The sequence below is a fragment of the Gobio gobio genome (genome assembly GCF_949357685.1).
Source record: "Gobio gobio genome assembly, chromosome: 3".
In the NCBI taxonomy this organism is placed as follows: Eukaryota; Metazoa; Chordata; class Actinopteri; order Cypriniformes; family Gobionidae; genus Gobio; species Gobio gobio.
The window spans coordinates 20,961,881-20,989,605 of NC_137099.1; the positions used below are offsets into that span (position 1 = coordinate 20,961,881).

Below are 27,725 nucleotides of genomic sequence, written 5' to 3' on the forward strand. Positions count from 1 at the left end.
AAAACAATGAAGACAAAATAACTAGGCCTATTTAATTATCGTATTTATTTATTATTTTTTCGTGGTGGGGCCAGTGAAAATGTTGGCAGGGCAAGTAAAAATTCTGATTGTCATTTATATAATCAATATCCACTTTAGATAACAATCGGTTATTGCAAGGTTTAAAGTGGGGTTTGAACAAAAAACACAAAAACAGTAATCTCATAAATTGTGATGCGTAGCTTGTTGCTAATTGTAGCTCTAATGCACCTGTTACTTAGCTGCGATTATATTTTATGATGCATTTGGTCAAAAGCATTATCGTAAGGTCTCGTAAGCATAGTTTGTGTTTCTGGTGTAGTTCCAAACTTAATTTATCTTAATTTACTGTTTTATATTGTGCAAGGTAAAAGCCAAATGGAAAAACCTACAAGATACATCCACAAGGAAAAATGCATACTCTGTCAGCACCACCTATCGTGCTGGTGTAAATTAGCAGAAGGCGATCAATCGTTTCATTCGGTGTGAAAGCACCGTTCATCGGTGCTTCGCTTTATCATGTCGGGTTCCATATGAAAGGTCCTTAAGAAAGTAAATTAACAGTATCCCTTTTTAATGCCTTTTGGGGAATCTTGGTTTCTCGGGTGGTAAATTTAGCATGACAGGATGTACTGGCATAGGGTCCCCCCCCCCCCCCCCCCGCTCCCAAGAAGACCATCTGTTGCCCATTGTGCCTGCCCAGTCTTATGGAGATTGGGCTTTACTTCAGATCCAAAGGATGGAAGCTTATTTGAAGGTTTTTTTTTCCAAAGTGATTTGGGTAGAGGAAGTAAATGGTGTCTTGAGGGGTGAATCAGAAAAAAAGGCCAGGAAGTTAGAAACCTAAATAAGTTTGTCACCACCAGTCAACATTTCTGAACTTAAAAATACTTTGCAGGGCTCAGAGATAAGGATTGCTTGCTTTTCCAGGACCAGCGTTAGATTGTTTTGGGCCAGTTAACAGACTGCCACTCTTATATGAAAATTTGACATTCGTTAATTTTTTTTGTAGGCCTCTTTCCTTTTCAAGCAGAAAAAGAGTTTCCTGGCTGCAGAATATTCTCCATATCAAAGTTGTAATATAATAGTTACCATAATGTTTCGTGGTAGTGAGGATTGTCAATTGAAAGTCCACTTAGCACCACCCCTAACTAGAGATACGGGTCAGCAGAAGTCTCTGACCTTCTCCCCCACTCTCTGACCCCCAAATTGATCTATCTGCTCTGGCAGCCATGCCATTGTCTTTTTCAGAGTACCATTGTTAAGGATCATAGCCAGGACTGTTAGAAAAGCAAATATGCCTGAGGTTACAGCAGCTCTCATGGGAATGGAAAGATTAGAAGAGGGATAGGTAGGAGGTGTTCAGGTTTGAGGTCACTACATGTGGGATGAATATCATGTTTCAAGCAAGGAATCAATCTTTAAACTGAGGCTGGAGAGTAGTAATAAAGACTCATTTGTTGTTTTGCACTAAATGGGTATTTTGAGAACATAGGGTCACCATTGCCGGAGGCTATGGGCGCACCTTTAGTCATATTTTATGAGAATGAACACCAAAAGAAAGACATCTGGGCCAGATTTGGTGCTTTGGACTATATTTTCCATGTGTTGGTGTTGTTTACCCATTTTATCCTCTATTTCTGTAGACCCCACAGGGGGGTGAGGAATGTGCAAATGAAATGTTTTGTCGTTCATCTCTACCCCCAATTTTGTTCGCCTCAGCCCTGCATGTTTGACTCCAGTAGTTTCGCCTTGTAGGAATTTGAGGCTTCCTTCATTTATATCCTGTCTTCCCAAAAATGTATTTTTGTTTTGTCTGAGTGGAGCGAAAGCTGCTCTCAAAAACCTCAGTTCTGAGAAACATAGTACGAATTAAACTATTATTGACACAATGAAATTGAGTTACAACTTACAACCCGATTAGTTTGCTTTAAAACAGAATGGTTACTAGAGATTGTGTCTCTTTTTTTTTGGTCTGCTTTTGCAACCAAAAACAAAGCTGGATCTGTAGCTGCAGGAGGTTCTACTGTCTGTAGAACCTCCTGCAGTGTTTACATATGTGATTCTCACAAACATGTCAAGAACAGAGGGCTACATTGGGCCCTGGTGAGACCTTAGTGTTCTAACCAGGCAAATTCTGCCATGTGTGTGTTTATCAAGATGACACACACACACACACACACACACACACACACACACACACACACACACACACACACACACACACACACACACACACACACACACACAAACACACACACACACACAAACAAGCAAAGATGCACGAGTAATTGAGGTATGCTGCTAAATTGATTGATGTCACCAGAGCTGCGCAAAGAATCTAATGCCTTTATTTAATAAACCTCACATGGTAAATGGAAATGAGTGAAAGTGGAGACCATACTCATGGGTATTTGGCTTATTTATAAAATGAATCGTTTATTTCATTACAGTGGAGACTGTCTTTAACAATATTTAAAATTTTTATGAGTTAGGCTTTTTGGAGTCAACCAAAAAAAATAACTAGGCCTATTTTATTTTATTTATTACTTTTTTTGTGGTGGGGCAAGTAAAAATTTGAACCACTGGCCCAACCGGGACAGTAGAAAAAATCCTTAGCGTTGCGCCCTGCAGATGTACTACTTGCATTTGTATCTGCATCCTTTCACTTCAGTTTAGAACACATGTCAAAATATAAAAAATGCATTAAAATGAGTATTAAAAACAAACTAACTGGCAAAAACAACCTTTAATATATTTGTATTGAAGGGGATGGGAATAATATCACCAGGACCTGGCCAGTAGGTAACCTACCAAAACATCCTAGCAACCTTCCAGAACACTGTAGATATCTAGTTAGGTTTTATCTTGAAGTCAGAAGTCTTGCTTTGCTATCTTTGATGGGATCAGTCAAAGAAATAAAAAATAAAGATGGTGCAAAGGAGCTTAAATTTTGAGGAACTGTTACCCTAATTCTGAGGCCAATGACATTTTAGTCCTCATTTTACAAAACCATGTGTACCAGGCTGTTCTCTCATTTGTGTTTTGAGAATAGTACATTCCTGCTTTATTTTACTAATTTGCTCTGCAGTGAAACCAGCTCTGATTCTTTGCCCAGTTGTCCATGCAAGATGTGATAAAGCAGTTTACACCTCTTGTGGAAGTTTGTGGGGGTCACCTACATTCTGAGATACAGCTTAGTCGCACATTTCAGATAATTAAATTTAAGAAAATAAAAATGTTCTTAGATTGAGGTATTGGTATCAAGATAAGTCTATGTCATTTGTTTCAGTGTTATAATTTTCACAAGTATATCAAATAATTGGATCTACTTTTTGTTAAAGCCCACAGAGATCACAATTTGTCAATTATGAAAAAATCACTTGGTTTTTAAACCGCAGTACTTAAAAACGCATGCAAACGATAAGCTTTCGTGATTGCGTAGCACAGCAACGTCACATGAGCGTGACCGCAATGGAGACGATATCGCCCACTCCTAATTTGTAATATAAAATGGCACATAGTGGCCCATAATGCTGAGCATGCAACCATGTCTAACCCCCCTGACTCACTGCTCAAAAATATCTGTTTGTGCATTAAGCAGCAGAAAACCAGTGGCTTTTTGTGATTGATGATCAGAAAATGTAGACTAACTTATGATATAACAATACTTTCATAAGAAACAACATTTACAGCTTCTGGTTAAGATCTTCAAAGATTGATTACTCACTAGGCAAAAGCCAAAAGCGTCAAACTCTGGCTTTACATGTGTTTTAATTTATGTACTTGGTCCTTGATTTTATTAACATATCTGTTAACATCTTTCACTCTTTTTAGTCCAAATGCTCTGGCAAGAATTCTCTTTGAAGACTCACAACCCCTCTATCTTTTTAGTATGATTCAAACGCATTTTTGTAGTAGCCAATGCAGCATTTTTAAAATGCTCAGTCCACTTGATACTGGCCGACACAAATCAAGCACTATGTTCCATTAACGATTCTTTTAGCACTTTTGAGGAAGAGATATTTGGAGAAAAGAAATGCACTTGTAAGTACCAGCTCATAAGTGTTGTTTGGTCGGGAATAGTACAGCAGCCATATGTTTTTGATTTGCTAAAAAAAACCCAGTAATGTTCATTGATTCTTAAACAGACTACACTGGTCATGCTGTCTGGTTTAGATTATTTACAAAGAACTGGATCATAATTCATTGGTCTGTGACTTGTACCTTAATGGTCACATATATTTTGTAGATTCAGTAGCGGTTTTGTGGCGCTACTGAAAAGTAGTACATAAATGACTATCAGGGTAGTTTGCTTCTAGTATTCTCAAAATAGTTCTTGGTTCCCAACCTCTATTATAGACCCCCTGTGGTGAAGTTTTTAAAGTTTTTTATATATCTGTGGTGTTTTTAATATGCTTTAAGACAAACCATGTGCAAATTCATAAGTCAACACCATTGCTAAGTATTTTCTCCTTAAAAGTCCATTGAACCAAAGACATGGTTTGAAATCACTGGTGTTTCTGAAGTCAAAAACTATCTTGTAACCAACAGGGTACCCGCGGGATCTTAAAAAGTCTTAAATGTCTTTAAATTCAAAATCAAAATTTTAAGGCCTTAAAAGTCTTAAATTCGCTGAAGTATTGAGTTCTAGGTCTTAAATTATTTTAAACGGGTCTTAATTTTCCTACGTCCATGTAACGCTACTCCATTGCTCATTGAAATGATCCCGCAATGTTTTAGAGAGTGTGTGTGTGTTGTTAGTTCGTTTTTTCGCTAGTGAGAGACCAACATGCGTCTTATATAGCAGCCAATCAGCTTTTGTGTTATTGGCGCGGGTCTCTTTCGGATTGTACCACAGACGCATCAAACGGATTTTATTCTTCAGCTTCAGTTCTCCAGTTCTTCCAGTTCACGCGATCGTGAAAGCAAAGGCGAATCTTTTTCACCTGCCATCTCGTATAATGACCATATCAAAGTTTGATATGCCCGATAGCACTAAACAAAGAGTTTAAAAAGCGATGGAAACCCCGAACTCATTCGCTACTGACACACGGACAGATGTCAGACTGGCCGCGGATTCTGCATGCGTTTGCCGCCTGTCAGCACTCGCGCGAGTGTACCGAATCTAGGCACATTCATAGATATCCATATCTATGGGCTCATTACTGTAGGTCTTAAAGTTAAAGCAATCCAATATAATAGCCTAGCCTATTAACCCCCCCTCCTGCCTGTGTCGTTAGTATTAATCAAACAACAACAACAGGGAAAAACAAACAGTAGCCTACCTAAACTTAAAGCACTGTTTGTATCTGTATATTTAAGTTGTATTTATTTGTCCTATTGTCAAACAAGATTCATGCATCTTGTTTGTTTTATTGCCATGTGTGACTATTGTGCATCTAATATAATGATATGGTAAATGTGGCATCCTAATTATGAAAAAAAAAAGAAACATGCACATTTCTGAAAATGACGACCACAAAATCAGTAATTTTGATCTCACAAAAAAATGTATATACATACACACACACTACTGGACAAAAGTTTGAGAACGGTTCGATTTTTAAAAATTTTTTTTTAAAGAAGTCTCTCCTGCTCACCGAGGCTGCATTTATTTGATCCAAAATACAGCAAAAACAGTATTGTGAATTTTTTGTTTTTACAATTTAAAATAACTATTTTATATTTCAATATATATCTTAAAATAGAATTTATTTCTGTGATTCAAAGCTGAATTTTCAGCATCATTGCTCCAGACTTTAGAGTCACATAATCCTTCAGAAATCTTTTTTTTTTTTTTTTACTTTTTTTATATCCATCAAAGAATAAAAAAATTTTTTTTTACACAACTGTCTTCAACACTGATAATAATCATAAATGTTTGTTGATCATCAGATCCTCATATGAGAATGATTAGTGATTTAGTGAAGGATCATGTGACACTGAAGACTGGAGTAATGATGATAAATTCAGCTTTGATCACAGGAATAAATTACACTTTACTATATATTCACATAGAAAATAGTCACAACAGAACTGTCACAATATTACAGCTTTTTGTATTTTTAATAACATAAATGCAGCATTGGTGAGCAGAATGTAAAAACATTAAAAAATCGTACCGTTCTCAGACTTTTGACCAGTAGTGTTTGTATATTAATCCTGATGGGATTGAGCTATGAGGAAGTGCAAGATTACTAATACTTTGTTCAATTTGAATAAATTAATTTTGCAAGTAATTTTGTGATTCTGCATTTCCTTTTGTACGTTTTTTTTTAAATTGCGTGATATAGGTCTTAAATTTAATTCATAATGGTCTTGAAAAGGTCTTAAAAAGTCTTAAATTTGACTTTGTGAAACCTGCAGATACCCTGACCAATCACATGAACGTGCCGGCGGGCTTTAGCATCTATCATTAACTATGACCGCTCTGAAGCAGGGGAGTCTCAAGAGAAGCCTGGTTATCCCGGTATATTTTTCTGTTGATGTACATAATTCACCTACTATATTGCTAAATTAACCCTTTTTTATATGACATATATTACGATGTTATGATGAGCTATATGCCTTTCTCCACTGACGTCCTAAGTTGTTCAAAGCCTTTCTAAAGATACTTTTCGAAGGCAGCTGTCTGACTCTCTTTGTGTAACATTAGCAACACATTACTAGCGGTTTTGTTAACGTAGTCAAGCAAGAGGCTAATGATATTAATTAACGTTAGGAGTCTCACATTATAAAGAGTGATACCATTGTGCAGCGTTTACTACAGTAACTTGAGGAAAGTTGAGTGAGTGGATCTCTGAGCTTGTGTGAGTGAATGGAGGCGGGGCTAATTTGCATATTCATGGTTCTGCGTATACTAAATGAAGAAAGGGTGTAGAGTTACATCGAAGCAGTCAGATTTTTTTTTTCAAAAACTTTGAAATATGTCATTTTGGTGATCAAAGATGAGTTTTAAGGGAGACAATTATTGACTACAGGGGGACGTTAAAACGTCTTTCCTCTTGCTTTGCGGCAGGTATTGGCTGTTGTTCCTCTGACTAGTGAAACAGCACTTTTGAAAGAAGTTAATTAGTTTGATGTACAAAGCACTAGTATGAGAGTGTGCATGTGCTGCTTTTTGTGCCGGATCCCCCATATGCCCTTCCTGTGGGGAGAAAGGGTGGCTGATTCTTTCTGATGCCAGATAACACAGGAATGTGCTGGTGGCTTTGTCTTTTCATGTTTGGCTACCTATCAGTTGGCCCGGGCAGGGAGAAGGGGAAAGGGGTCATCAAAAAGAAAGGGGTCATGAGTGAGTTTTTGCTCCTATCACGATTCTCTTTGCAATTTGCATACCTGGCACATTTTAATCTGGCTTTCTCTTTCACTCTTGTACATTTCCCACTAAGTGTCAAAATATTGAGCCTGTTATGTGACTAGTGTCTTTTCTATGTCCATCTTGCCATCTCATCGTCTTTTTCCATCTCTCAGGAGTGTGACTACTACTTTTCCACTTTTTTTCTGAGGGTATATGACTGACTGACTCCGTGTAGTCTCTGCTTGAGCCGTGTTGCTGGGGCAACCAGATTCTGGAATGCAGGATCAGGAGTTGATTGTAGGGTGCTAAATGAAAAGCACACTTTCCCTTGTTAAAGTCGACTGCCGTCTCCAACTATCAGGTCCCATTTTTGGGATCCCGTGCTGATGTTAACTCTTGTTATTTTAATGTTCTCTAAATAAAAGCCAGTTGAGCGAAAGAAGATTGGCTATGCCAAAAACAAACCAGCAATGGAATGTTTTTGGTTTTAGACGTGTGCACTACAGGATTGATGGTTTGCCGTTAAACCCAATATTTCATACTCAAATTCCATATGCCACGGGCCAGCTCTCAGCCATACCAATTCCCAATACGGTCCCCTGTAATGTCATAGATTTTTATAATGAGAATCGAAGGCGACTGACAGCAGATGTAAACATAGCGCTGGTGGATGCAGAGTGTGAAACCAGAGACGCTAACCACCGACGCGAGACAAACGGTGTGATGCATCTGCTCCCAAACTGTATCTGACTGTGCGTCAAAGTTAACTGGCATTTTAGAATTGCACATCCTGGGACTATGAATGTCACACCCACGGCTTTTCCACTCAGAGGTTAGAGATGAGAAATGAAGATGAATGCTTTTTATTTCTCTGTTGGGTCCCTGCACTCGACAGATAATCACAACAGCTTGCAACAAAAGCACAACAAATCATTGCATCATGGAGCGTTTACAGCATTTTTGCTCAACCTGTTTTCGTAAACTGCTACCTCCTTTTAGATAAATGTATTGTTTTGTATGTATTTTGAACACATGAACAATAAATCATTTCATTGTCCAATTACAGTGACGTAGTTTGGTGTACAAAGTGTTGTCCTGGCTTGACGGAATTGATTTCCAGTGCTTGTTCATTTTGTTATTTAAGAAAAAGTATAATGATAATAATTATTATTTATTTTACAGTACAATTATTTTTCAAGCGTTAAACCATCAAGCTTTTGTTTTGATGGAAAACCACTGGCAAGGGGCCCTTGAAGTTTATATTTCTGACAACAGCCGGTTTATAAGCGCATATAATTACAAGATTGGGAAGACGTTTGGCGCATGTTGTGTTCCCAAATGCTTATTACACTATATTGCCAAAAGTATTGAGACACCCCTCCAAATAATTGAATTCAGGTGTTCCAATCCCTTCCATGGCAAAAGGTGTAAGTCAAGCACCTAGGCATGTAGACTGCTTCTACAAACATTTTTGAAAGAATGGGTCGCTCTCAGTGAATTCAAGCATGGTACAGTGATAGGTTGCCACCTGTGCAATTGGGAACAACAGCAACTCAGCCACAAAGTGGTAGGCCACGTAAAATCACAGAGCGTGGTCAGCACATGCTGAGGCGCACAGAGCGCAGAAGTCGCCATCTTTCTGCAGAGTCAATAGCTACAGACCTCCTGGCCTTCAGATTAGCCTTCAGATTAGCTCAAGAATAGTGTGTAGAGAGCTTCATGGAATAGGTTTCCATGGCCGAGCAGCTGCATCCAAGCCTTATATCACCAAGTGCAATGCTAAGCTCCGGATGCAGTGGTGTAAAGCACGCTGCCACTGGACTCTAGAGCAGTGGAGACATGTTGTCTGGAGTGACAAATCACGCTTCTCTGTCTGGTAATCCGATGGACGAGTCTGGGTTTGGCAGTTGCCAGGAGAACGGTACTTTCCTGACTGCATTGTGCCAAGTGTAAAGTTTGGTGGAGGGGGGCATATGGTGTTGAGTTGTTTTTCAAGGGTTGGGCTTGGCCCCTTAGTTCCAGTGAAAGAAACTCTTAATGCATAACTCTTCTGCATACCAAGACATTTCGGACAATTTCATGCTCCCAACTTTGTGGGAACAGTTTGGATGGCCCCTTCCTGTTCTAACATGACTGAGCACCAGTGCACAAAGCGTCGGTCCATAAAGACATGGATGAAGTTTGGTGTGGAGGAACTGACCTCAACCCGATAGAACACCTTTGGGATGAATTAGAGCAGAGACTGCGATTCCAGGCATTCTCGTCCAACATCAGTGCCTGACCTCACAAATGCGCTTCTAGAAGAATGGTCAAAAATTGCCATAAACACACTCCTAAACTTTGTGGAAAACCTTCCCAGAAGAGTTGAAGCTGTTATAGCTGCAAAGGGTGGGCCAACTCCATATTAAACCCTACAGATTAAGAATGGGATGTCATTAAAGTTCATGTGCATGTAAAGGCAGGCGTCCCAAAACTTTTGGCAATATAGTGTATAACCAACCAAAACTCAGAGCAAATGCAGAGATGAGTTTTGTGGGGAGCAGTATTTACTGTCAACCGAGTTTGCTCTGAAAAACCAGATCATAAGCTGTTTGTATGTAAAAGAACACAGTGCTTCGCTCTGAAACACGGTGCTCATATTTGTCTAATTAAACTGCAGCCTTTGCAATATGGTAACCTAACCACAGTAAGCCATATCACGATTTCGATTTTATATCGATTGATCATGCAACCCTACTTGTGGTGGTGTTAAACTTTACAAAACAGCAGTGATGGCAATGTACATCTGGTCTTTTTCCATTTCATCTTTACTGCAAAGCTTGCCTAGCTTTAAGGCTTTGCAAATTTTCAGATTTGTAGTCATAATACCGTCCGTGTAAACTCACTCAGAAACAACTAAAGTAGGAACATGCATCTTCGTTTAGACTGGTTCATTTGATTTGAACACTCTTATGTATGCAAACTGATATTACAGTGTCTGTGTTTGTTTTAGAATGTCGGTTGCGCAGCTTTGCCCCTAGATAACGGTTATGTATAAATTCACGTTCGTAATGATATGTAAAGGTGTAATTAGGAGCCTAGTTAAGAGTCAAACATCTGGGGTTTGAACCAAATGACTTTTCTATTCCCTGTGTTTTACTGCCTCGCCAGACTCCACCCTTCAATATTTTAAACTCCTTTGATCCTCACCACACAGAAACACTCCAAGGAGCGCAAGTTTATAAATAGAAAAGTGAGAGGAAAAAATGAGTGAGGCTTTCAAAATGTCAAGACAGCACACTATGAAACACACTCTCACTTCATAGTCTTATCAGCCTTCCCAAAAGAGGAGAAAAGCTCTCCGGCATGAACTGGGACGCTAATGTGCCGGCCTAGTGATAATGCCAGTGCCGAGTATGTCACTGGGCAGCTATTTCATGCTTCGAAAAAATGTTGTTATAACCGAGGACAGACGCTCGTTATCAGGAAAGGCTCAGAGATTGGAGTCAATTCAGGGGGGAAAGAGCATGCTTAAAGTACAAACATGATATTTAAACAAACAGGCTGCGTTCACTGCCAGGCCTCTGCAAAAACACGAGGTCTTCTGGACAATAGGATCTGTCTGGGCAAGTGTCAAAAGAAGCTCTCAGTTGGAATTAATAGGCTAAAGCAGGCAGAAAAAAAGAAACTCTCCTTCGTTCATTGACAAATTTCCCCTTTTATGCTCCTTTTTCATGTTCCGGCTCTGAATTGTTCTATTTTCTGGAGCTTGCAGTATGTGTTTTTAACTTACCTGTTGTTGTTTTGCAAATGCTGTGATTTCCACTCGCTCTCTGCTTTAAGACGAGATTAGTGTGATATGTAGAGCGAGACCATAGTGCACCATATTAAGTCGGTCACATCATTCTGCTCCTCCTAAGTAAGATTTTTCCCTCCAGCCAGATGTTACAAGCTGTTTTTTACTGCTAGTTAGGTTGGTAGTTGCTTTGTTAGCCAGGGCGATATATAGTGAAGGCGCAATGATGCGTAACGCGGAAATAGAGGGTTGACTCAAGAGGCTCCACAAGCCCGTAATCACTTGTCCAGGATGCCCTGCAGATAAGATGGCTATTGTGTGCCACAGTGTTTGTTAAAGTCATCAAGCACTCGTTCTTTAATTGCTTCCTCAATCCGCTATTAGAGGCCGATAACCTTGGCAGTGGCAGCCCCTTTTAAACTAGAATTGTGTTTGTTTCCAAGAGAATTCTGGTCTGGAATGCATCTTTCCCACACATGCATTTATAGATTTTTCAAAGTTATAAAGTTCATACAATTAGAGCTCAACATTAAGGTTGGCCTAAATGCCTTTAAACTGAAATATTTGGTTTTCTTTGATATTTGATATTTATGTTTATGAATTTGTCCACTAAAGTCAGCAAAAACAAAACAATTTTTTTTTACATTTGTATAAAGTATAATTAATAATAATAATATTATAAATGTATACATTAGGGCTGGAACTAACAATTCTTTTTTCAATCGATTAATCTATCGATTTATTTTGTGATGAATCTAACGATTATTTTTCTCTGGTTCATCTATTGTTTATTTTCTGAATAGTCAATTTCCTTTGGTTAATTTACCAATATATAATAACTGTAACTAATCTATGTATGAACTTTTACCTAATAAAAGTATTTATGACAAAAGATTATGCAGTGTAGGCCTAATTAGGAAAGGTGTTTACTATGGCTGCGTTCAACTTCACAGTCTTCTTTTGGGATTTACAGCAGCACTTGCTTACAAGTGATGAATCCTGAAATGTTTTGTTCATTCATAAGATTAAAATATCTGCTTGACTATGTTCATTCTACTGTATGATCAAACAGCTGAAGTCACAAACGTATTCCAACTAACTAAAACTGTTAAGTTTTACAATGATTGACAGGGCCTAGTTAAAGGACAATTAAAGGAAAAATGAACCTAGGGGTAATTAATACATGGTTACCGAGTAGATCGTTCTCTGGGATGCGTTTTCATGAAAATCGAATGTAAAGAATTTTATCTCTAAAAACAGATTACGTTGATTGTAAACAGATTGTAACGTGAGTGAATGGGGCACAGAGTAAGTAAAATTAAATCGCTAGTTTATACCACTAACAAGGCTCAAAATAGCCTCACACTAACACGGTAGCATAATGAGGGTCCCTACATGCAAACCGAAGCATTGAGAACACATTGTACACATTGTACAAACAGTTTAATAAGAAGATACTTTATAAAGACAGAATATTACGCGTACACACAGGAGCCATCTTGGAAAACAAGTCGAGCCACGAACGCTGTGCTAAGTGAGCTGGTTGATAGGAATTATCGCAGCTTAGCACAGCGTTCGTGGCTCGACTTGTTTTCCAAGATGGCTCCTGTGTGTGTACGCGTAATATTCTGTCTTTATAAAGTATCTTCTTATTAAACTATTTGTACACTTACAAAGTTCTCAATGCTTCGGTTTGCATGTAGGGACACTCATTATGCTACCGTGTTAGTGTGAGGCTATTTTGAGCCTTGTTAGTGGTATAAACTAGCGATTTAATTTTACTTACTCTGTGCCCCATTCACTCGCGTTACAAGCTAATCTGTTTTTAGAGATAAAACTCTTTACATTCGATTTTCATGAAAACGCATCCCAGAGAACGATCTACTCGGTAACCATGTGTTAATTACCCATAGGTTCATTTTTCACCGGAGTTGTCCTTTAAATAAATGAGTCCAATCGAGGTGTGAGTTCTTCCATTAGATATTTTAAAGGACCAACAACATTGTTAAATGCTTTGTAACCGGTTGAAGAAGTACGTTTGAGCTGTGCGTTTTGCAGCCTTGCAGCCATGGAAGCTCGTAAAAACAGAATGCTGTATGAACGCAACCGTATTAAGCAGAAAATATGACAACCGTATTCTAGTGCTGTGTAAAAATTTGCTGTAATGTGTAAAAATAATGCTGCAAATATTTTCTTTAAAGGATCCTGCATAGAAGTTATGCTGCTGCGGTAGGCTTATGCCATTTCAGTTTTGCAGATCGTGCAGAGTACCATTTATATTTGGTTTCTGTTAAAAAAATTCCCACACTTTAGATCGGACCAGATATTCATGTAATTATGTACAGCTGATTATTTTAGCATGCCCAGGAGCTGCCATCATTGGGAATAAAAACAGCACGACGAATGAACGCATTTCTCGCAAAGCGACTAATTTACATTGATTACACTGATGCGTCGTTCCAGTCCTAGTGTGCATTTAAGAATAAATATAAAAATACATTTGAAATATTACAAAATTATAAATGTAAAAATGTTGGCAGGCCAACTATGTGAATTCTACGTTTCTACAATTATTTAATTGTTTATTTATATATATATTTTACACTTTTATTATTATTATAAATATGTAATCTAATCTAAATATGTTAATAAAATAATCTTAAAGTAAAAATTAAAAATAAATAAATGTACAATTTGTGCTAAAGTCAGTGAAAATAGTAGAAATCTAAATAGTGGCCTAATCGGGCAAACAGAAAGAAATGCTGTTGTTGAACCCAGGAGTTCATTGGTTGTACAAGTATTCCTCAAGGCTTGTGCCGCCCTTGCATCCCTAAAGTGAAGTGGGGTAGAGCCCTTTTTAAAGCCCCTGAAAAAACTCTGGGAACCGAGAGCATGATATGATTAAAGTTGGGAAAGGGGGGTTGTGATGGGAGCTTAGCTGAGGGTTCCCTTATAATACTCTTGGTTCTGACACTGGAATCTCAACTATTTCTCTGGAGTCTCGGGGAAAGAAAAAGAGTGAAATGGGAGGTGGAGAGAAAAATTGCTGAGAAAGTTTATGTAAGCATGTGAGCAGGAGGCCTAAGAAGGTTGAGGAATGCAGGAGCCCGGCAAACAGAATTAACCAAGCCAGTTCAAAGAGAAACGGTCTGCTTTTTAAAGTGCAGACCAGGGGAATACACGTCCTAAGCTGCCCTAACTTATCCCTCTGCTTCCACCACCTCCACTACATATGTGAAAGCCTTGTAGAGTCACTCTCTGAAGGTCAGAGAATTGCTCAGAGTTAGTCAGGCTTCGCTTTGATGATATTCGCAGCAGTTCTGCGAACGTCAAGTGCGCTTACAGGAGCTGATGTCTTGTGGCTTATTACGCATCCTTAAAAAAACGATGATATTGACAGTTTTTTGAAAGCAACTTGCCTCTTTCTGAAAATGAGCACTAGGGATAAACAGGGTTTAACGTATCATAATCCTCTATTTGACAACCTCGGTAATCTTTTCTGGCTTTCTAATTTGGTGCAATTGCCAGCTCTTCGTACGCATGCAATTTGCAATTTCTCAAACTGAAGATGTGCCATGTATGTAGAACGAAGGAAAGAGGGGTTTTGTTGATGCTTAGGACTGTTTCGTCAGCTATCATGGGCACTTTTAGATTTTAAGCCCTGTAGACTTTTAGAAAGTAAACTCTTAAAACACACTTTTAACATTATCACTCGTTTAGTTTGTCCACCAACAGTAGATGTACGTACATCACATTCATCTAAATGTTTTCAATAAAATAGAAAAGCTATTTTAAATTGTAATATTTTTTCACAAATGTATTGCTTTTACTGTATTTTTCTTCAAATAAATGCAGCTTTGTTGAGCATAACCTCTTTCAAAAACATTACAAATCTTATAGACCCTGAACTTTTGAATGATATTGTTTTTAATTGCATTCAGAGGTGACACATCATTTTTAAATATGCAAAATATTTATTATATGAAAATGTTTCTATTAGTTTAACAGTTATGATTTCAAGTGACAGCCGGGAGACAATAGGGAATTGACCTGAGCTGAATTCGGTCGTATGGCCACAAGCACAAAGCTACCTCTGACGAGACCTTCTCTCTGACCCACATTTTGGGAGAGTTGAGAAAAGGGAAGGGAGCATGGAGGCTGTGCTATTCCCCAATCCACTTAACATTCCCATCATTATGGCCCTTGATACTCTTAATCGGGACCGAACTTTAACATGTCATGTCAAGATCAGAAACTCTCCATGTTTGTTAACTCCGTGTGGGGAAAGTGTAGTCATGGCCGTCTCATGATCTAATCAGTCACCGGGGATGTCTGAGAATGAAATTTGCTTCCTTTCTGTCTCTCTTTGTACACACAAATATGCACACACACCTACGTGCAAGGTCAGCCTCGTTGAGTCAGTGCGAGCGGTTCTCATTGTTCATTGAGGCACTCAGGTAGCTGTGAAATGTCTCGCTTCAGGGTAAAGAAATGAACAGACAAAGCAGCCAGAAAGAAAGACCTGCTTTATTTCTGTCATCATATTCTATAGCTTCAGGGCAGGTTTCACAACTTCCTCAACCACAGTGGATTCAAAGGTGTGGCAGAATACCTATGAAACAACTTTAATGCACTGGGTGAATCATTTCAATAACACAGGACAGAGTGTGTTTGAAAACTTCTTGTTGCTCTTGTGCTGAGGATTATGACATTAATTAAGCGTGAGCTTTAACACCGAAGAATGCCTGAAGCTTCTTTACAACAATAGTTTCTTCTCAGTCAGGGATGGTTAGTATTGCAAAGGACTCGTGTTTATGAATCGGAATCCTGTTTATTGTTAGGTAAATGTTCTTGCATGTCAAATTGGTCCTGATCCACTCAGCCAGGCTTCTAGAAGACAATTGATTGTGGGCAGTTCAGCTGGTAAATCCATGCTGTTGGATTTAAAGCCTATTCAGACCCGTGCATCCCTAAAGTATAGGTAATTGTAGTGAATAGTTTTGTGTGCAATAATATTTGTGTGTCAACTTCATTTTTGTTGTGCGTAATTAACTGGCATTGGACATGTTATGAAGGAAGTCTAAAAGTCCTGAGCATTAAATTGGATCTGTTTGAAACATCTAGCAAATTGAGTGCATGTTCTCTGACATGTTGATAGATGGTAGTGTGAATTCGAATCTAGCTTGCAAACATAGTTGCATCTCTAAATAAGTCTCAGAAATGTCAAAAGTATAGAGGCTGTAATGGGAGTGTGCTTGTATGTTGGTGTCATCGTCCTAGTGACTGATTTTTCAGCAGCGGCCTTTGGAGCTTGAAGGAGCAGCTTTCTTTTGTGTGTGTCCCCTGGTCATTCAAATGAGCACTCAAGCATGGGCAGTCGTTTGGCAGAGACAAAGCTCATTTTCTGTCTCACCCTTTCTCTCTTCTCCTACCACCTCTTTCTCGTCCACATCTATCGTTCAGCTCCTCTGACTCTATTTGACATGTTCTCATACCCTGCTAGCCGCTTACACTCATTTGTCTTTGTCACTCTTCCTCCTCAGCCAGCCATCTCCAAATAAAAGTAATTGTTTACATTTGACTCACCCTCAGTTCAGTACACTTAAACCTCTACATGTATATGACTTAATCTTTAGTGCTAAATGAATCCTTTGCAAATTTCAGTTGAACAACCTTACTGTTAAATATGATTTATTAGGTTGCCAAGGCAAGTAACACAAGTACTATTGCTCATAATTGTGGTTAGGGATTTGAACAAATCCCTGCCCTAAGAATTAAAATTAAGTATGTAATTCATCCAACATTATTTGTGCTACGACATGAACGCTACCTCATCAACAATTTGAGTTTTTTTTTATTTTTTTATCTCTTATGCACATGAAGGCTGCATTTATTTGATCAAAAATACAATAAAAAACAGTAATAACCTTTATGTTTTAATATATAATTAATTCCTGTGCATTCCTGTATCTTCAGTGTCACATGATCCTTCAGAAATCTTTCTCATATGCAGATTTTGTGCTCCGTAAACATTTGTTAATATTATCATTTGAAAACAGTAATGCTCTTTTTCTGGATTCTGAACTTAAAGTTCAAAAAACAGCATAATTTATATAAACATAATTTATTTGTGACAAATGTCTTTACGTCACCTTTGATCCATTTTATTTGTCCTTGCTGAATAAAAGTAATATATATATATATATATTTTTTTTTTCTGACCCCAAACATTTGAATGGTAGTGTTTAATTTGCCTCATTTATTATGCATGTTCCTTCTTTAAGAATGAACTCTGCAGTTTTTACAGTGCTGATCTATGGGCCGCCCTACACCGATAGCCAGTGGCAAGATGAAGTGAGCTTTCCATTTCCTTTCTCTCCTATATTAGAGCCTTAAGCTATTCATAACATCAGGTGTTACAGATCGATGATGAATGAAAAATAAGGCCAAGAAGGTCAAATAAAACAGCCGAGCTACGAAAAGCAGCCGTTTTTCCTTGTCTGTTTTATAAGCAGTAAGTCTAATCTTTCTCACGTATCCCCCTTGAGGCTCCATCTAGTCCTCTGAGTTTGCTAAAGCCCAGCAGAGCAAGTTAAGAAGACAAAGAACAAGAACTGGCGCCATGTACTGTGCAAAATACCGCTCTGGAACAAACAGGATAACTTTGACAATTCCTTGTTTCGTATATCCTTGTGCGACATAATTGTACTTTGTAACTAAACAAAAAATTGCTAATCTTCACGGACTCAAGTTTAATCGGATCAAATTTTCAACAACAGGAACCTTCCTGTTCTGGCGACGGTAAACTTTGGCCAGGGAGTGTCTATCTAGCTCTCTTTTTCATTCACACACACCCCACCTGCCTGCCCTGAGTAACGATGAGATCACTCAGCTACTGATAACATTACAGGTCTTTTCAGGCAAGCCACATCTTTATTGACCTTAAACAAGCCTATGATTTATTCAGTATGATACAATAAAATATAAGTCATATATAGTTAGATGCAATAAAACAATCATTCTGCAACATAAATTATGCCACACCTTTTTTTACACTAGTGTGCATGGACTGTAAAAATGCACAGATCACAGTCCAAGTGTCCCTTTAGCTTTCTCACTCTCTCACCATCATATGTGATGAATTCGACTGCTCTTTGTATGCAGACCTGCTGTTTGCTCTCTGACGGCCTCCACCTCCTCTTCCTCCCCCTTCTCATTCCTTTATGGCAGTGAATAGGCAGACTGTTGACACAGCTGAGTGCAATGCGGCACACATGTGAAACGTCTCTAATGTTTTGAGATTGCAAGGTAGAGAGCAGAACAGGTGACTCTGGCTATAAGCAAGCATGTTTAATAAAGGCATTGTACACTTAGAGGACCATAAGATGATCTATATGAGGTATTAGGTTCCCACTTAAATCTATCAGAGCCACTTATCTGCTTCTAAGGCTGCCGTTATCATAGGCAAAGCATTATGGGTATAGAATATTGTGGCTGTGAAAATTTGAAATGCTATTTAAAGGTCTGCTTTAGGTTTTAAACTTTACACTCTATTACACTCTTCTATTTGTGAGGAAGGTCAGCCAAATCACTTTATCTTAGTACCTGTTGCAGAATAAATGAATCATGGGTGACAAATATTCTTGTGATTTAAGGCGTTTCTACAATGGCTTCGGTTCCCGGAAATGTTTGCGTGATGTTGTATCCTATGGAGTACTAAGAGGGCCACTTGAAAATAAAAGGAATTTAAATGAATAATCAGTTTTTAAATTGACATAAATGGGCATATTTAAAAAGTTAACATGTTTAAAAGCATAGTTAAATGTAACAAAATAATCAGTTTTCTAATTGACAAATAAATAACCATTTAAAACTCTTTTTTTCCATTTAAAATGTTAAATACATTAACAATTTTTTAAAGCATTGCCTATTTTGTTTTAATTTAATTTTACTTTATTTTAATCAATACTTTTATAATTAGTGTCACTCCTAGTCCTCCATAGGATACATGCTGATAGGTGTAACTTCAAAAAAGTAAAAAATGCCTGTGGATTTGTCTTATGGGAATGACACTAAGATTTCTTCATGTTCTCCTCAGGTGTGATCCGAACACAAGAACTCCTGGACCATGAGACCGTATCTCACTACTGGCTGACGGTCTACGCCACTGACCACGGTGTGGTCCCGCTGTCTTCCTTCGTGGAGGTCTACATCGAGGTTCAGGATGTCAACGATAATGCCCCACAGACCTCCGAACCTGTCTATTATCCATCCGTCATGGAGAACTCACCCAAAGACGTCTCCATCATCCAGATCGAGGCGTTTGACCCGGACACGAAGTCCAATGAAAAGCTCTCCTACAGGATCACTAGCGGTAACCCTCAGGGCTTCTTCAGCATCAACCCTAAGACTGGTGAGTGTATCAAAGAGCTTTGTTCTTATCTTACAGTCCTTCTAGTAGTCGATTTGAAGATGGTGCTGAGGTTGACAGGAGTAGACTGTAAGATGTTTGAAGAGGTTTTCAAATGCGGTCTCAGATTAGACTTACCTCTAAATGACTCTGCACCAATATTGGTTAACCATTCAAATAATCCCCTTTTACCCATACAGTCTGTTACGCATACTGTCGTAAGTGCCGGTAAATTAATGGTAAGAGATCATGTAGTAAGTGAAGTTGTAACGTTACCAGTAAATTACCGGTATGCTGTGTGAACGCAGATTGAAGGCTACCGGTATGAGCTAGCACTGACGTAAGAAGTCTGCTTTGGGCCAATCATAAAGTTCTTATGGAACTCCGCTGCTTTTTAATAGCGTTTCTATGTAAATACGCACTAGATGGACATCTTTGACCGTTGCGCCTCCCTGCCATCACATTCTGTTTGATCATCCCCTTCCTTATGCCTGTCACTCAGACGTCAAAACATGTTGTCAAATTGAACAGATAGTGAAACTAAAGCTCTTCTTCTCATGTGTGCAAATGAAGACAACGGCGCAGAGTTTAAAGATCATTTCAGATGACTGACATCACCGAATTTACCAGAATTTTGGTGCTGATGTGTGAATGGTCTCTTAAAATCCAGAACGCTGTTGCTTATGTGAACAGCATATTTGTATGTTTAGTTGTGTAAAGTCATTCTGGTAATTTTTTGGGATTTGCTGTGTGAAATGGGCTAGTATCTCAGAGTACATTGTGCTTTAATTCAAGAATAACAAGAATGCTGGCATTTTGGGATCATACCCAGTGGGAAGAAAAAGCAAATATTTTACTTTTGTATAACACACACACACTATAATTGCATCAGAGTGAACAGGCTTTAAAATAATTTTTGTGCTATAATGCTAAAAAGAAACCGTGCACTTATGTTTGGGGTCCGTGAGATTCTATTTATTTGTATTTTTTTTTAAGAAACTAATACTTTTATTCTGAAGGGACACGTGGTCAAAAGTCCCAGTAAAAATTTTATAGTTAAAAAAAAATCTAATTAAAATAAATGCAAAAAATGCATAAGCAACACTGATAATTATAGAAAATGTTACTTTAGAACCAAATCAACATATTCGAATAATTTCTGAAGGATCATGTGACATCATCACAGGAGTACATTGCGTTTTAAAATATATTAATATATGTTTTAAATTGAGAAAATATTCACAATATTACTATTTTTACTGTATTTTTTATCCAAACAAATTCTTGGTGAGCATAAGAGACCTCTTTCAAAAACATTTTTAAGATTTTACCGAGCTCAAACTCTGTGGATGGTAAAAAACAGCAATTCTGTTAATTATTTGTTCAGCTCACACTCAACTCAGTGATTCATTTCCCAGTCATGCATGGTTTGCAGAGCAGATTTTGTTCGTTTTGATGCTACATCAGTACTGTGAAAATGGTCCATCAGAGTAGACATTCATCTACAGGACACATGCAAACAGACAGGAAGAGATAGGTTAGGTACATCTTAATGGTCTTGAGATTCTTCGAGTGCCATCAGTCCCAAACCGGTTTTTTATGTAAATCTACTGAAGCATAAGGCTCTGTGAATAAGCATACGAAGGCACACTCGCCTGCTCTCAGATATACTGTGTGTTCTTGTTTTCTCACCCTGTCTCTCTCTCTCTCTCTCTCTCTCTCTCTCTCACTGTCGCTCTCCTCTCTTTCTCTGTTCATGGATCACAGTGTACGCATATGGGGTTTACTAAATGGACCCACACTGAATATTTTATACAGCTATGGTTTCCCTCCTTCATCCTCTTCCCCCATAGAGTAAAACATGATTTTGCCAGCATACCAAGGAGAATGGGCGTAAAAAGGTGCAAACAGCAAATTCAAGAGCCGGCAGCTGTAGGAAACCTTGAAATGATTCACACTTAAAGTTCAGGACATTTCAGAAACATGTTAGGTCAGATTACCTAGCGCCTGCAACATCTTCACCATTGTTGTCTGAACTTGTTTTAGTGCTAAGAACAAATAACTTGTAAAGCTTAAGGAACATTGTGATAGCTAGTGGCTACAATCCTATTGCTCCCACAATTTTTAGGAGAAGAGAAATGAGCCAACCATTGATATAATACTCAACTGTTCAATCGTTCAGGGGCTTTTTTTGAAAGTCTTTATAAATAATTTTAATATGCTGATTTGGTGCTTAAGAAACATTCTTATCAACGATGTTAAATACAGTGTTGCTTAATATTTTTTTGCAAACAGTAATATATTTTTTTTTTCAGGATTCTTCAATAAACAGAATGTTCAGTTGAACAGCACATTTTTTTGATATATACATTTTGTAACATTATAAATGTCTTTACTATCACTTTTGATCAATTTAATGCATCCTTGCTGAACAAAAGTTTTTTTTTTAAGTAAGTGACCCCAAAGCTTTGAACGGTTGTGTAAAGTAAGAGTATTTAGCTATAAATGAAGAATTTCATGAGAAATGTTCAGAGCAAAGTTTCAGACATTTTTTAGGTCTTTCCTGAAACTTCTGTTTGTGTGATTTTATAGAGTCTTTTTCTTAGGAAACATCTTATGAAAACTTAATCAAAAGTCTCCATTTGTTCTACATTCATTCCCATTGCTGTCTAGGAGGAACAGAGGAACTGAGATATTAAAGAGATCTTGTTTGTGACTTTCTTTCCTATGTGTACGGTTCTCTGAAATCCTCAAGATTTATGTGGATGAAGTGAACATGTGCAAGTAAAAAGTCAACTGAGGCATTGTTCGACTTTATGAACCTGAAAGCAATCAGTCTGAGAAACTGGCCCTGAAGTTTTATTTAAGTTGAAGGTTTTGGCCAGTCTGTGAAAGTTGGTGGCCAGCCTCTCTCAGTGTTTTACTGACTTGTGTGGTCTTTTTTCCCCATGCAGTTACATACACAAATGTGAAGGTTATTTTTGCTAGCATTGGCCAATGAGTTTTCAAACCAAATAAGGGTTTGTCCTCCAGCAGACTGTGTTCTCTCAGTAACTGTTCCACACTTGGATTCGCTCCAGGGAATGAAAGAAAGGGAAGGGAGGAAAAAAGAGAGGCAGTCTGACTTTTTAGTCGAATATTAACCGTTCCAGGAGCAGCAGATGTGTGGATTATTAAAGTGCATGTTTGTGTGTGTTACAACGAGAAATAGATAAGACTTCTATTTAGGAAATGTCTTTTTACAACACTTAGAGTTTCATGTTCTAGGGTCCTTCATTCATAGTCATCAACAAAGATGGTTCAGAGAAGTTCCTGAAATATTTTGCAAGTGCATATCAGATCTCTAGAGGAAGGGCTCTGCAAAGCATAACTGATCTTGTACAACCATATCAGTATGTAATGTAGACGGTACACAGTTTGTCAAAAGCACAAGGTTCTCACCCACCCAAACACTTACAGACTCAGACATAATATAACATAACTGGAAGTTATCAGGGATGGGTTTGTCTCTTCCTAGATAACATACAGCTGCACAGCATGTTCATGTCTGTAAATGAATGAAGTTCAATGGAGGAAATCTGTGAAATAGACCTGGTTACATCTAGGGCTGGACCAGAATATTCAAATATTCATTCGATGGGTTGGTATTCAATTTTCAAATTTGGGATTCGAATATTCGTGTTGTTGTTTTTCTGCACACCTGGCATCTCCCTTGAAACGGTTCTTATTCGCGCTTGCATATGTTAACACTATAAAATCTGCCGAAATACAATACTCTTTTTTATAGCCTAGGAGTTTTTTATAGGATGAACAGTTGAATAAGAACCCAACCTCGTTATACTTCATAAATATATTTGCTTCTTAGTATTCCCTGCAATGGAGTATTCTCAGAGCGCACAACTGCACGAGCTTATATGGAAGAAGCGCATGCCTGAGCTTGCATTTTGGGTTAAGCTGCGCTCGTTTGACATTGTGGAAAATAGAATAATGGAATCAAAATGTATTTGCCTTTTTACCCGTTAGGGATGTAACGGTGAGAAAATTTTCCCTCACCGTCACATTACAGTGCTTGTGCACTGAGCGGCTGTGAAGGAATGCAGCCGTGTGCAGTTTACTTTCGGTTTGCCAATTTGGGGGCGGGTTGCTTGAATTGTGGGTTCATTAGCCTATTATTATTATTAGCCTATTATTCTTAATGAAAAACACAACAACAAAACAGCACAATGACAAACTCCCTTAAATAGGCGCTTTTACATTTAGCTTTGAAACCAAATCTTCTGAGATCATCTTGTCATTCAGCTCCTCACTCTCGTGATGAATGAAACCTGACTCCTGCACCTGCGGTGACTCTCGTTCGGCTCACGCGGCACGTAAATATATCAAAATTGAACTTAAAAATCTCAAATAAGTACTAACTCAAACAAGTACTAAAATAACTAAAACAAACATTTAAATAAGATTAATTAAATGGTACTAATACTAATAATGACAAAATCACATGAAATTACTACAAATGAAACAAAAATTAAAATAAATACTATAGAAATAATGCTACAATTGTCTGCTTGAATTTCCTTCAGCCCAGATGTACATATCATGGGTGATGAATGAACAAGATAACGCTCTCCCTGCTTTAATAAGCATTTCACAATAACCAGAATCATAATCCATTTAATCATGATGACTTGCACTACTGTTTGAGTTTCGAGCTCAGAGGGAAAATTAAAGAGTCCACTTACTGACAAAGAATGAATATGGAAAAAATCACTACCTCCTTAGTCCTTACTCCTTAGAATAAAAATTTGTTTTAGTTATTATCCTACAAATTCAGTAACTACTTCAAATAAACAAAAGATTTTGTTCCGCAAAAAGGTGAGAGAAAATCTAAACTCCAATGGAAATTATATATTGTCAGCTCTGTGGCATCTTTAAAAAAAGACATACATTTAACATGTAACAAAATAATAAATCCAAAATATAAAAATACTGTATGCAATCTACTCTTTCATGCGATGCTAAAAACCTGCATCTTTTAAGTCTGTGGGTTTTTTTTCTTTCAATTCAGCTAAGACAGGGATGGGCAAATCTGGTCCTTGAGATCCACTTTTCCTGCAAATTTAGCTTCAGCCCTAATCAAACACATCTGAACAAGCTAATCAAGGTCTTCAGGATTACTAGAAAACTACAGGCATGTGAGTTTCATCAGAGTTGGAGCTAAATCTGCAGGAAAGTGGATCTTGAGGGCCAGAGTTGCCCAGCCCTAAGTTAAGAGGTCACGCTGTGAGGTTTCGTTGTTCTATAGGTCACACATCTTCACATGATGCAAATCACTGGTCAGAGTTCACCAAACTTGACCTTTGGAATGTAGAGAACTTTGCATGAGCTTGTGTTTCCGATTTCCTGCGTTTGTATGAATGGAAGTCAATGGAAAGAAAAGTGTAGAGTGACAGCCCCTTTTATTCCCAGGTAAGACAGCAGACAGCAGTGTTCCAGCATATCAAAACCTGTTCAACTTTCATCACTGAGAAGCAGAGCTCCAGTAAGAGATCCACACTAAACCTTTGTACACGAGTACCTGGAGCCATTTTGTGTGTACTTCTGTGAGAAAGAAAGAGTGTTCAGACAGTATCATAGTATCATAATATAAAATATTGTTAGTCATTTAAACAATTCACAAGTTCCTTGCAACACTTAAAAGCGCTTCATGTGATATGGCTCAAAGCAATAAGGCAATTAACTCATAACCCTTATCAAATGTTGCAATAACACCATAGCTACCTGCGTTGTTTATATTTGAACAAGGTTTCCATGAACGCTCCAATGAATATAGAGTTTAATTGTTATCAATGCTGACCTCTATCATTTGTATTTCTTTCTTTTTTTTGTGCACAAAACGTCATGCCTGACGATAAAACAGTTAAATATACAGCAGGCCAAACCTCAGTAATTACATGCTCAGAAACTGCAGAGCCCTGCGCTGGCGCATCTACAAAGCTGCCCTGCAAAAAATAGGACCTGTGGGAAGAAACAGAATAAACTTGTTTGTTGGTTTGCTGGTATATCTGTGACGAGCACATCTGCAGCCTTGGTGTTTGATTGTTTAGTTCTCAGCCAGGCCTGTCACAGTAAAGGAATTTCCTTTGCGGTGATTTTGAGTGGCTTAATATCGCGATATGCAATATTATCGCCTTTTTTGTTGTTGCTGTATATATATATATATATATATATATATATATATATATATATATATATATATATATATATATATATATATATATATATATATATATATATATATATATATATATATATATGTGTGTTACGATGTGGCCAGCAGGCATGAAGGAGATTCAAAAATAAAACAGGCTTTATTAATAATCCAAACACTCTGAACACAGGAGAATCCAAACCATACAATGCATAACCAGGACTGACCAAGAACAACTCAACACAGGGCTATATAAACGGGTAGAGCAAAGGAAAGTAAACTAGACACGTGAAACTAATATGTGACTATAAAAAACAAACAAGGACATAATCAGTAACCAATGAAACGAAAACTGATTGGGCTATTGTTATATGTGATCCGTGCTGCCAAAATGTGTCAGAATGCGCACGGGATAATTTCGAGCTACAGGCAAAACAAGTGAGAAAATGGCGATTTTGGGTTTTCACAAAAATTATTTCATTAAGCCCTCGTCTAGCGATCCCAATGCTCCAAATGACAATTAAACATCTAAAAGTATTTTTATTTGTACGTTTTCGGAGAGGAGTACCTTTTTCTTGTCAATGAATACTTGCGCTGACTGAAAAAAATCTGACTCGAACGCCTCAAACTGCGTGCGATCCCGATATACAGTAGGTCTTAATATATAGGCTGTCTGTTTCATTAATGTTAATCAAACAATTGTGATATCATGGGAAATAAAAGTTGAATATATATTTTTCCTATAGATTTTTGGTGTTGACTTGGTGTGTCAAATGTGGTGTTATTACCAGGGATTTTAAGGTATGGTTGCTAGGTGATTTTGTTTTGGAACATTCAGAAAACTTTAACTCGATTTTTCTCAAATTGAACTTTGCCTGCACAGGTCAAATATGTATAATAGTCAGTTCCAATCTGACTGGACGAGAGGCTTTCTAAGACTGCTGATACTTTACCAGTATCAGCACTTCTCGTCTCTGCGCTTTCTAGACTGGCTTGTCAGTCAGTGCAGATTAAATGATTACGCCATGATTACGGCAATGGACCGTCTTTCAGTGTTGCCAAGTGTGTGGTAATTGGGCATACTTTTACACTGTTACCACGGGTTGTTCTTTTTTATTCCGCGGTTTTCAATGCGTTGACCAGCACTAACACCATTCATGGGAAATACCCTTAAAAGTTGAAATGATATAACAAAAATTTCGGTAATGGAAAACTTTTTTTTCATGAATATATGACTTGACCTGAAGAAGGACAGACGCCGGTAATTACACATGCTCAGTTGATCTCTCTCTCTCTTTAGGCTTGTTTAGTGCAAATCTACAGAGACACAATGGTGATTTGTTTTTAGTAGGAAGGGGCCAGTTGGGAACCAAATACTCTTAACTCTTGTTATCATTATTAACTTTGTTTTACACTTAATGCATGTGTATTGAATGTTAAATAAGAAGGGCATAGCCTTGTGAAAAAAAAAAAAAACGTAAACATCGCGGTTGCTGCGTTTACTTGCATTCCTCTGTGGTTGGCTTGTCAGTATCCTGGCATTAAAATGTTGCGGTCATCACTACAGCCCTCAGCTGGCATATTTGTCTGCATGGTCACAAAAGCACCTTGGACGATATTGACTGGTTGATTTAGTTTCGTGTGAGGTAACTAAGGGCTTGGATGAAAGTGTCTTTTTTTGCCCCTTTTGGCAACAGTAAACTGGTTTTAGTGCTGCTTTTGTGTTTCATTGAAGGGAACATGTCATGGAAAACAGGATTTTCCTTGATCTTTTGTTTCCTTGAGTTTATTGTACTATGTAGACATAATCGAATGTGCACAACACAAAGCTCCCACACAGTCCATTAAGACCATTTATAGAAAGCTGTAAAAACGACTCATTCAAAAACACATCTATATGAGCACATTCCATCCAACCATCCATCCATATCGATAGATAGATAGATAGATAGATAGATAGATAGATAGATAGATAGATAGATAGATAGATAGATAGATAGATAGTTAGATA

The 27,725-nt window shown here is 37.9% G+C and overlaps 1 protein-coding gene across 2 annotated transcripts in view; it reads left to right on the forward strand.

Moving 5' to 3' along the window:
- fat1a (FAT atypical cadherin 1a) overlaps window positions 1–27,725 on the forward strand; it is a 114,552-nt gene that overhangs the window by 7,412 nt on the left and 79,415 nt on the right. For both annotated transcript variants that reach the window (XM_079813568.1, XM_079813569.1), the window contains exon 3: window positions 19,195–19,509. In XM_079813568.1, the coding sequence (XP_079669694.1) occupies window positions 19,195–19,509 (315 nt within the window). The remainder of the gene's footprint in view (window positions 1–19,194; window positions 19,510–27,725) is intronic.